This window comes from Diadema setosum, chromosome 14 (assembly GCF_964275005.1).
Source record: "Diadema setosum chromosome 14, eeDiaSeto1, whole genome shotgun sequence".
Classification (NCBI taxonomy): domain Eukaryota; kingdom Metazoa; phylum Echinodermata; class Echinoidea; order Diadematoida; family Diadematidae; genus Diadema; species Diadema setosum.
In genome coordinates this window covers 4733934-4746584 of record NC_092698.1, presented here as the reverse complement: position 1 = coordinate 4746584, position 12651 = coordinate 4733934, and the positions used below count along the sequence as shown (strand labels likewise).

The 12651-nt window shown below is 39.6% G+C and overlaps 1 protein-coding gene across 1 annotated transcript in view; it reads right to left on the bottom strand.

Annotated features, from left to right (window-relative positions):
- Window positions 1-442: 442 nt before the first annotated feature.
- The window catches only part of LOC140238074 (uncharacterized), a 41049-nt gene continuing 28840 nt past the window's right edge, over window positions 443-12651 (bottom strand). The window contains exons 2-3 of the mRNA XM_072317997.1: window positions 2503-2666; window positions 443-760 (exon numbers count right to left, since the gene is read on the bottom strand). Coding sequence (XP_072174098.1) covers window positions 443-760; window positions 2503-2666 — 482 coding nt within the window. The remainder of the gene's footprint in view (window positions 761-2502; window positions 2667-12651) is intronic.

Below are 12651 nucleotides of genomic sequence, written 5' to 3'. Positions count from 1 at the left end.
AATCCTGCCGAAACGACAGCTTAACGCTTTTGGTTCGACGTCGTTCTCCCGATAATGGCTGCTACGCCAGAGCTTGACTGACATACATGCTGGCTCTGGCCCTGGTAGGAAACACCGATTTTAAAACGAGGAATAATCGCAGCATTCCAGTATGAATACACCCTCCCTGTATGTGACGCTACGCCTCCGGATGTTCGTAGGCTTGAATGCCGTTTCGTTGCCAGGATTAAATGAAGTGGTTTAGCGTTATAGAAAGTCGTTGATATATATATTAAAATCATTATTCCTCATATTTGTACTGTCTGACAATTATAAATAACAACGATGTCTACTATATATAACGCTATCGTTGAGACTTTGCCTCGACATTTGCATTTTGCTTCCTCCACAATAATTGCCTTAAATCTCCAAAAAATGAGTCTCTGTCATCTGCTGTGTCTTCTTAAGTTCCATTTGTAATGACCATCGCCGATCCGCTGTGGCTAAGGTGCCCGTGCCCACAAAAACTACTCGATTTTAACTCGGAGTCGCTGAGAGGTGACCCGCCGGAAAGGATTGTCTGACCCGGAAGCGCTCCGGTGAAGTGTGGCAAGGGCGGCGACGCCTGGTGGTGGACAGATAGTGACGACGGCGTTGTCATGGTGACCGAGGAGTGCATATGGTGGAGGTGTGACATGGAGTGGGACGGGTGAGGTGGGGGGATGCATTCCTTCATCTTCTTCTTCTCCTTCATCCGACGGTTTTGGAACCAGATCTTCACCTGAGTCAAGTACAACAGAACAGGACATGAACGAAAACAGTGAACAAAAATGTATAAAGAAAGTTTATCAGTAGCACCCATCCTCCATTTTATTTGAATGTTTTCCTACTTTCTTTTGATCGTTTCCACTCAATCATATTTGTATTTCATATTTCTCCTTATCTGATTTATCCTTCTACCTACGACTGAACAAGCTTGCTTTTACGTAGGCCCAATCATGTTTCTCGTACATAGCCCAACACTACTGTAAACAGACCTTTGTGTTTTGAGGTAGACCATTGTACATTCACGTGAAATTTCACCCAATTTATGCTTTGTTATTTTGGTATTGCATAATTGTATTTTTTCTGAGCCATTTTCGTGAGAAATATGAAAATAAATTGAAATAAAATGAAATAAAACAGTGACGTTACGTGTGAATACTATTGAGAAAAATTTAATTATGCAATAACTATCATGTATAATGGGAAAAGAATACAAAAGATTGCCATGACGATGATCATGGTCATTGAAATTTGCTTCGCAACGGCTACACACAAATTTGGAGCACATCGGATATCCTACATTATGATACTATAGATCATTACGTTAAAAATGATACCCTAAATAACATCAATATATACATTCATGTAGATTCTTCACAGCGATTTTCTTAAATTGGTGCAATATTGTCATACTTAAGAGATTGAAGTATTCGTCTGTGTCGCCTCTTTGTATGTATATATTTAGTATTATACGTCAGCAAGCGTCCGTGTGGTGTGTGCGTTTATTATACGTACAGAAATGTATGTGTATGAGAACGCATTGTATACGTTGGCATATGTGCATGCATATAGATTTCTATCTATCTATCTATCTATCTATCTATCTATCTATCTATCTATCTATCTATCTATCTATCTATAACTATTTATCTACCTTTCAATCTATCAGCTGATTACTCTACTCATTAACCTACCCATCCATCTAATTTTTACTTTGCATTTTCATCCGTCTTTTTTTTTTCTGTGTATCTATATCTATCACCCTATACTTACACATGACTTAGATGAAAACAAATGTCCACTATGGCTTCGGAATATTGGAATGTGCTTGAAGAGAGACGTATATCCGGACAAAGACATAAAGGAAGAGGAAGAGGAAGAGAATAGAGTGAGGGAGAGATAGCAAGATAGATAGGTAGAGAGGGAGACCGGAAGAGAGGGAAGGAGGGGTGGGGAGATAGATAAATAGATAGACAGATAGATAGATAGATAGATAGATAGATAGATAGATAGATAGATAGATAGATCAATAACTAGACGAAGAGATAGAAAAAGAAGAAGAGAGGGAATATGATAGATGGATAGAGAAAGCGAAAGAAAGAGAGAGGAATAGAGTGCATGAGGGAGGAGATAGAAAGATAAATAGATAGGTAGATAGAGCAGGATAGAGAGGGAGAAATAGAGGGAGGGATATAATTATATACAGAAATATAAATAGGTAAAGAAAGATTTAGAGAAAGAGGAAGAAAGAAAGGAAGAGAGAGATATAAAGGTAGGTAGAGGAGAGTTAGAGAAGAGATAGAGAAAGAGAAAGAAAGGGAGGGATACATAGATAGAAAGATGAATAAAAAGAGATAAAGATGGAGATGTAATAAGATGGATAGACAGATAGATAGAGATACAAAGATAGACAGATAAAGTAAGATAGGGAGAGAAAGGAGAGAGAGAAGGAAGGGGAGAGAAGGAGATGTATCTAACCTGCGTTTCATTCAGCCCCAACATGGCAGCGATTTCTATTCTCCGCGCCCTGGTCAAATATTTATTAAAGTGGAATTCTTTCTCCAGCTCCGTCAGCTGTTTGTTGGTGAAGTTGGTTCGGCCATTGTTGTTGGCCGCATTGCTGGCGAAATCACCGGCCTTCACTGCATGTCAAGAGAGAAAGAGAGACAAAAAGAGCGATTAAATCACCATTTTGAGGCTAAGTCATCTCTTTAAGGAATCTACGAAAGGCGAACGGCAACACTCTGGTCCCTCACAAGCCAAGATAAATTGTAAATTATCTAATCAACACGTGCCTAATGAATGCACACTGCGTCCATCCAATGGGTGAGGTGTGTTGTGGTTATGATTACAGGCATAATTCCTTTATTCCATCAGAAATGACCGAGAACGCAGTATATTGACAAACACTCATGAAATTGTCTACAGGCATGCAGCGTAAACACTAAGCTGCAAATCTGATTGACGTGGAAGGATTGCTTGATAGTTTTCTAGGATAAAATGACCAAATCATGCCATTTCCTGATATGTATACTCACAGCCGATAAATATACAAACAAACAAACAAACAAACAAACAAACAAACAATCAATCAAACAAACAAACATATATATCATTATACACTTATGTCCCTACATTTTTTGCGAACAGTATGCACATAGTTTATTTTCGTACAGGGAATAACTATACAGCTATAACTCATTTTCAGTACTTACATTCATATTGCCTGCAAAATAATAAATACACACCCATATACAAGAATCTAATACACGTTCATACGTCTATACATAAAAAGGTAACCATTTCTTTAGCAGTTCGTCAGAGGGTTCAATCGTACTTTTTGTCCCCTGTGCTTTCAAATCGAAATATTCCGAACACCTTATTTACAAGATCTGCTCGTGTAGTCGTCACTACTGCTCGCAGTATGTATGTGTGTGTGCTCGCAAAATATCCAAATGCGCGCCTCGCCTCCGTCGAAGATAAAAATAGACACCGGGCTTTACTGTAGATTTGATAAATCCATGAAGAAAGAAGACAAGAATGAGACCTGAATTCACCTTGTTTGAGAGAGTTTACGGCGCAACGCTCTCATTCACTGTTGACATTTCTGTCAGGAAGTTGAGTGAACTTTTTTGTTGTCGTTTCTGTTGTCATTGTTTCACTTTCACTTGCAGTCTACGAGCAGAAATCAAACATCTCTCAATGGCGAGATGGAATGGCAGAAAAATCGAGTAAGAAGACTGGGACGAAGACTATCACAAGATTGTATGTATGTTGTAAGAAGTACAGTGGTACAGTCATGAAAACACCTGATAGTTCATAGGAAGGTTCTGAGATCAGTTCCTGGGTAGGACACTAAGCCATCCAGGTGAACCCCCTCCCTAAGATGTGGATACTGCCAGTCTAAAATCTGGGTGTAAGATCAACATGACCTTTGACCCAAACAGCCTGATGGCTGCAGGCAGGTAGTTTCCTCCAAGATATGAAGATGGTACACATATTTCTGCAGACTTGCAACGTGTGCATTGATCAAACGATAAGATGTTCAGCTAAAGGAATAGAGCAGTTTAACACACTTTAATGTACATCTCTATTATAATGTATACCTATATTTCTTTTTCTGATTATCTGTATGCAAAATAATATACATGCATCTCTCTTTCTTTATTTCTCTCTCTCTCTCTCTCTCTCTCTCTCTCTCCCTCACTAATATGCATACAAACATACACGCATAAACACATACATACAAACATACATACACGCATTTGTGTATTCGCGTGCCCTGTAGACAAACAAAAGGAAATGGACAGAGAAACATATTCCTCCGACAGATAAATTACAACTTTTCGAGAAACTGCTACTTTTCGAGAAATGGATACGTCCGCTTGTATTCATATCAGCCATTAATAATGTGAAAAAGTTATTCATCGTGTCTATAAATTACATTGAGCGTAACATTTCTCACCAGATGGTAAAGTACCACGGCTCTCCTTTATGTTTTGTAATGATCATGTTGTAGAAGAGAGCATGCAAGAGAAAGAGATAGCTACTATAATAGATAGACAGACAGATAAATAAAGAAAGGGGGGGGGGAAGGGTTATAGCAACACTGAAGAAAGGGGCCGTTTGGTAGGCTACTCAAGTAATGAAATAAGGACGAATCGTGAAACTGAAGTACACCGTGTAGTCACGGAAGATTCTTACCTTACCATTTACTGATTCTCATGCAACGCGCACGCGCACGTCAAGCTACACACAACGATGACCCCCTCTGTGTGTATCACTGTATGGTATACACGTCATTCCATGTACCCTCACTAATGCACACTATGTAGCAAATCTGATACTGTGACATGCCGTGATTAGCAAATTTGATACACTCGTCCTCGAAGGGTACCGTAAGGTGTGAGCTCGGATCTAGTGAAATTTAGTACAACGGTGCGGGATAGTGAGGGCTCAAGTTCCGCCCCAGCTTTGCCCAGTCTGCCCGATGGGAGCGGCTCCGGAATTCCCCGAGAAGACCGTACACCCACAGTGTTCACATCTACCTACGACTTCCGGAGAAACATTGGGCCATTTTGCTTTCGTACAGTGCATTGAATTTTCGGAGATGATGAAGGTGTATGTGGTTTTACGCTGACCAACTTACACCAAAATTGATTCATGTTGTACATTTATTGTTAGAGTCTTGCTAAGATAATAATGTTATATGCCAATCTTGCTTACGTAGAATGACACAAACTCATGTATTTGTGTGTATGTTCTCTTGTATCGATAATTTTAACAGATTTGATGAGCTCGGAAGTTCAAAACTATTTCACAGTTAAACGTTTTTCTTTGGCTGAAAGACACAACTTTTCGACATTGTTTTACACACCTTTGGTGAGGATGACAGAACGCATTGTTTCATGAAGTTGACATTGATGTACATGTGCCTATACTGGCTGGTAATCAGCAAATGTGTGTCTCTTTTACCTGAAGTTTTAGTTCTTTTTTTTATTGATCGAAGATGCATTTCAAAATTAAAAAAAAAAAGATTTGCAATAATGGTCATGTTCGGCATCCATAAATTACACCCTTAACTTGCAAACGAGTCATTCATAAATACTAAAAGATGAGAGTAACAACGAGAAACAAACTCTCTCATCATGAAAACCGATCATTTCCACCCACATCATGGTTTCTAGCCACCAAACATTTATCATAACTCTTTTTAGATTTCAAAAGAAGGGTTGTTACATACTGTGACACGACCCCCTCCCCTCCAAAAAACCAAATGTTCAAAGCATCTTTGTTGTTCTTCATTAGGAGAAGATTCGAAGGGTGTCGTATTGTATAGTCTTAGAATATAAGTGAAAGAAAAAGTCCCCCATTCTCTTTCACTGTCTCACCTGCCTCTATGTTTCTACAACATTTTTGTTTTGGCACATAAATGGTTTCCATTTCTTTTTGTACATCGTGAAGAGAACAAAACTGGAGTACATGGGATGTTATAACATTTTGTAAAGCTGTATCAGGCGTGCAGAAAGTGTGTAAAATGACTTTTATCTGAACAGAAGGGGAAAGAAACATAGGATATGCTGATTGCTGAGTCTAGCACACCTCTCCTAAAACAGTGAAAGAAAAGACATAGGAATTAGTGTCCCTTTCCTTTTTGTTTTAATACGCTATAGAAGCAGCATTCTGTAGTATCAACACGATAACAACTTTGGATTAACTGTTCAAAAGTTACTAAGTGTGGACAAATCTACTAACCCCGAGCGAGTAATGTGCATTATTTGTTTTTATAAAATAGTGCTATGATTTAAATTCATCGACAGCCATTTTAACAAGATCCCAGGCCAGTATCAGCTACAATCTATAGCTGCACTCAATTTAAGAAAGAAATCATCACCCCACAATCTGTCTACTTTCCCTTAGGAATATATATGTACCTACTGCGTTGAAAACAATGTAAATATATGAGACGGTATAATAATGTACACACACATGATGGGCCCCCATCCTATAAGTAAAGCTTTGCTTATGATGACGATCTCCTGTATTGTTGTAATCCCTTGTTTACATGTGATTATTAATATGCAATGTGACTATTTTCCTGTGCGTAATGTTATCAAGAACAAGGAAATAACAATTCCTATAATGATTTGTGTCTTTTACTTTTTTGTTTGTATACATCATATCCGTTTGTTTCTGTACTTATGATGAAAATAAAAAAAGAATTACAGAAACCACACCTACCCGAACAAAGCTAAACTGAACCTTCACACAAACAATTGCAATGCATCTATCATACACATGCACTGCAGCTGAGCGCAGATGGGCGGTTGAAAGTACAAACTTTGCCAGTCATTAGTGTATGAACGCCCTTTGAAAAGTAAATTTCGGCCTTTAGGCAAAATAGCTTGTAATAATTCCTTTCATTTATATCAATGCCATCCAATTATAAAACATAGTATGTAATGGCTACTCTGTATCAATTCTTAAACATGAAAATGCTTGAGAAATACAAAGATTGGTTTGACAATGCAGCAAAATCTATGAAAACAGTTTAAATCAAGTAACTTTTTTTTTTAGATGTGTGTCTTTTATTTTCAAAGAGAATTTGCTTGCATCCGCGCATCAATAATGGAAAAACTGGTAGCGTGAATAACTTTACGCCCAACGTCTGCTCATCGTTATTAATAGATTACTCGCCAATGAATATATTCCTTCTCCTGTTCTACGTCTTCCACGAAAAAAAGAAAGAAAGAATATAATATATATACAGTGACGTTTCCACCTGTCTTCTTGTAACGCTTTCCATTGACAAGGCATTTAAACTACGCCGAAATTTAGCGGCAGAAATTAAAATGCTTCCAGCCATGTAGCTGGCATACATGCTCAGCTTTTGATCCGTCAGCTAATTTGGCTTGAGGCTATATATGTATACACCGGGGTAATATTTTTCTGCTTCTCTCTTTTCTCCCCTGTCATATATGTGTGTCTATCTCCGTCTCTCTTTCTCTTCCTCTATGTTCTCCTCTGTATTCACGTCGGACGGACGCCAAGTACGATACAAAAAGGAGAAAGGAAGAGCGAGGGAGCGCTCGCTCTGGTGCGCAAGTGCGGTATCATCAATTAAGCACGGATATGCATCATTGATGAGCGACTGCTGTACGCCTAACACTTGGTGTGCGCGGACGAGCCACCGCGGCATCATCGTCGCGGGGAAAGAACGGGGGCAAGGAAGAGGAGCGGAGTCCGTGCATGGCCAAACGGGAAGTGCAAAAAATCGCTGGTGTTGCCTCCAGTATTCAGGAAGTCGTCCTCTTGGTGGGAGGGACGGATGTGGAGACGGAGTGGAGGGGGAGAGAAAGGAAGGGAGATAGATAGAAGAGGCTGAAGGAATCACGCTACAAAACATTGTAAAGATAGGAAACGTTTTTTGTTTTTGTTTTCAAAAAATCGTAAATACTATTATCATTATATCTCTTTACACATATATGTATATATCACATACATATATGAATAATTATATTCATATATACATAAATTCATATATACATATATATATATATATATATATATATATATATATATATATATATATATATATATATATATATATATATATATACATACACACACACACATATATTTACACGCGCACATTTTCCATTCATGTACTTCTTTATCTCTTAATATGTATTATCAGGGGATGCGCGTCCTTACATCCAGATCGTCACAGGTATATACACACATAGCGAAAGCGACAGAGAAAGGGACAGCGAGTGCAGCAAACTGACGAGAGTTATCAAAGACAAGCAAAGTCCATATGTTTGAGGCATGGAACCTAGTCTGGCAGCGGGTATTTACCCTGTCTTTGATCTCTACGGAAAAAGACAGACGGAGAGAAAGACATAGAGACACGAAGAAAGAGATATACGAAGAAATATAGGACTATAGTAGTAGATGACGGAACAAGAACGTGAGAGACTGCAGGAATAGAGATTAAAAGAGAGAGAAGTATATCGTTTTGGATAGAAATAATATAGTATACATGAGTGGGAAAGCGAGATACATTGGGAAAGATATATAGAGAGATAGATATAATCATATACATAGAGAGAGGGATATATCTATATCTATATCTATCTATATCTATATCTATCTATCTATCTATCTATCTATCTATCTATCTATCTATCTATCTATCTATTTATCTATCTATCTATCTATCTATCTATCTATCTATCTATCTATCTATCTATAGATAATAGATAAATAGATACATAGATAAATAAATAGATAGATAGATAGATAGATAGATAGATAGATAGATAGATAGATAGATAGATGAATAGAGAGAGGGAGAGAGAGAGAGAGAGAGAGAGAGAGAGAGAGGGAGGGGGGAGGGGCTCAGAGAGAAAGAGAGTGGATGGAAGGGACCGATGCACGGATAAAGAGATTTTGCGTGAGAGATGCGCAGAAAGTAAAAGGCTTTTATCGGAACATGTCGCCTTTGGACATTTTGAAAGACTTCGGCAGAACAAAGCTCGTGTGAACAATTTCCGCGAGTAAATCTGTAGCAGTCACTTTTCATCCTCTCGTCAGCTAGCTGTCCGGGGAAAGTCGGAACAGTTTAGGGCTAAGCTCGCCTCTCGGACATAACCTCCTCGATTTCTCTCTTACCATGATTGTATCATTATCAAGCATATAATCACTCCACTTTGAGCTGTGTGTGTGTGGGTGTGAATGATTTTGGTCACACAGGTTTTTATGTGTGGTAATCGTTTCACACGCTGTATCTACCGTATTTACATAATGCGTTGTTTGAAAGTCTGCGTTTACATGATTCAAAGTATACACTAGAATAATGCAGTGAGCAAACTGGGGATCATATTATTTTAAAGAAGGTATCAGTGACGACCCTCACGCCTCCTCAGGGTTTGATACACTGTGGATAGTCTTGGAAATATTGTATCACAAATTCAGAGTGTTTGATAAAGGAAAATGACCAAAATGTTGAAATTAAAGAAATCAATGATTTGAGCAAATATGAGATTCAAGTTTTATAAACAAAAGGCAGATACATTACTATAAAGATTAAGAAAAGCAATAACATATGACATTCAATCTGGTAGGTAATAATATCATATCGTATGTAAACACAAATAGGCCTATATATTGTCAAAGACATGTGCAAAACATGCCATTTATGCTGATGTTATAATATACCTTTAAAAAAACCCCCAGAAACCTGTAATCCCGCAATTTGCTGCCGAAGACCAAGAAATTGTCGTCGGAACCTTGAAATCGATCGGAGAGGCTACATTGCTTGCACAAGCTTCAGTCTGTACTTCAGCGGACATAGTACCAGGTCGGATATTGACCGAGTACACACGCACACACACACACACACACACATACACACACACATACACACACACACACACACAATCGCACACGCACACACACATACACACACACACATATGCAAGAAGACATAATACACTGATTAAGTTGAGCGTCGTACTGTCTTCTTATTCAGCCTCAGCTGAACGCACGTGTTCCCCACATCCATGAACCCGAAGACGAAATATGGTGGGAAAAAATATAGATCAAGAAAAGGTTTCCCTGTATTTCAAATAAGAATGTCGAAGGTGGGGGATGGAAGAACCCTTACGAACGAATTTTGTTTGCTGGTGACCGAGATCGGACGGCGGGATGCTCCCCGTCAGTCTCGTGTCATCCCATCGTCGAACGGTTTCTTCTCCGTTTGTCGTATTTGGCTGATTTATTTGATAGGTACGTTCCCGCAGGTAAAAAGAGGGGAAAAAAAGGAAGAAAAGAGTAGAAAGATAGCAAAAAGGTTACCTTACCCACCAATGATGACAGTTTCGGTAGAGACGAAAGGGCATCTTTTTTTTTTCTTCTTTTTGTTAATGTTTAAAAGCCGGACGCCATGGGCTGAAGGGATTTGAATTTCAAAGTCAGCACAATATGCAAATTCACATTTCATGTCCTTGAATGGATATAACGAACACATTCTCGATCAATCTTTCCTACTCCTTAATATCATTCTCTCCTAGCTCTGCTTGTCACATCTCCTGTTACTTTCCATCATTTTTTCTTTTCCCTCTTCTGTCCTCCTTTCGTAATATCTTCTCCTGAACTAAAAAAAAAAAGAAGAAAAAAAGAAGAACTTTGCCGTCATTTCATACACAATGGTCAACACTTTAGTGAAATACCTAAGCCATTAACACACTGAATAATCACTGATTGTGATAGTGCCGACTCGATCTGGTTAAAAAAAAATGTATTCGATAGAGATAGGATCACTCCCAAAAGTTCTCGTTGCACCATCTTGCTCATTTTTACGCCGCTGTCATCCGCAAAGGAAGACGTCAGCCGCAAAGGAAGACGTCAGCCGTGACCAGTGACTGTTTAACACGTGCGGAGCCTTCGAGTTTCCATAAAAAAACAACTACTAATTCATAGATGTGCTCATAAACAAAACGAAAAAAAAAAATCATTCTGAATGAATTGCAGCGTGCCTCCTCGCGGTAAGAAAGAATATGGTGAAAAAAAAAGCCCAGAGTGATTAAAAAAAGAAAATGAGAGAGAAAGCAATAGAGGGAGAGAGAGAGAGAGAGAGAGAGAGAGAGGAAGGGAAGGGGGGGGGGTGAAAATATGACCCCCAGTAATCCCCCAAAGAAAGAAAGAACGGCAGGAAAAATCAAAGCGAGACGTTGGACGTAAACCCAGGCAAAAAATTAACTGATTGGTTTTCGGACGCTCGGGCGCGTTCTAACACGGCGCAAGCGATCAATCAACAAACGATTAATAGTGTTGATTGCGTACCACACAAATTTGATGAAGTGAAAAGCAGGTGGCAAAGATTGGAGCGATCGTCGGTAACCCAAACAATGTGGACGCGGAACTTACGCGCGCGTAGAAGGCCTCCTTTCATCTAGTTTCACCGGGCCCAGATAAATTCAGATGAAGATGTTGAAGAAAGAGGAGGAGGAGGAGGAGGAGGAGGAGGAGGAGGAGGAGGAGGAGGAGGAGAAGAAGAAGAAGAAGAAGAAGAAGAAGGGGAGGAAGACGAAGAGAAGGAGGAGGAGGATGAGGCAAAAAATAGAAATAAGGGCGACAACGAAGCCGACGATAACGAAGAAACATAGGCGAAGAAAAAGCAGACAAATCATCAAATCATCCAGATTTACTGACTAGCTGTCAATCTGAATAATGTCTACTGTTACTGGTCTTTTATCAGATTGACACAATTTGCTTCAGATGCCCTGCGTTGGGTGAAAGCAAAATGACACATGAAAAAGCAGAGGATGAGAGGTACGAAGGAGGAAAAAAAAAGAGAAACGTCACATAGTAATCGACTATACCTCTTTTCTCAAAATATTCAGTGAGTGATATAGGAACTCGATGCATTACTGTTTGCCTGCTCAAGTGTCTCTTTTTTGTATTTGGGGAGGAAGGGGAAATGGGTGCGGGAGAGGGGTATTGTCATGAAGGTGTTTTGGATTTTGTTCGGCGAAGGTAAGATAAATCTCCGTCAATCAAACCGTCGCTCTGAGAGACTGGCTCGTACTCGGGATTTTCCGAGTGTAAACTACTTTGGGGCAAATCGCATTTTTCGTTGCACCCCGCTCTCTCTCCCTCCCATTACTGAGTAGGCACCATTTTTTTTTTTTTTTTTTTTGGGGGGGGGGGGGGCTGGGGTCGGGAATCTTTGTCGGGCGTTGGAAATATTTGGGAGGACATTTTCGGAGATTATCTCTCTGCCTCTACCTGTCTCCCGGCCTGTCTTTACTTGTCTGTCTGTCTGTCTGTCTGTCTCTTTTCTCTCTCTTTGATATTATCTCCATCCGCCTCCTTCCAATTCCTCCCGGCCCCACCCTACTGATGCACTCTGGCAAGATGAAATCAGGGGGCTCCCCGACGACATACGCGCCCAGGTGTGACGTTGCATCTGAGACGGATCTGTGATGTGTTTATAACTCACACAAATATTTCACTTAGTCTAAGCCGCACTGGCTTCACCATCAGACATATATAGCGAGACAGGCAGAATCGCTGGCTCACGCAAAATACATGATGATGCATTCCGTGAGGTGTATTCTTGGT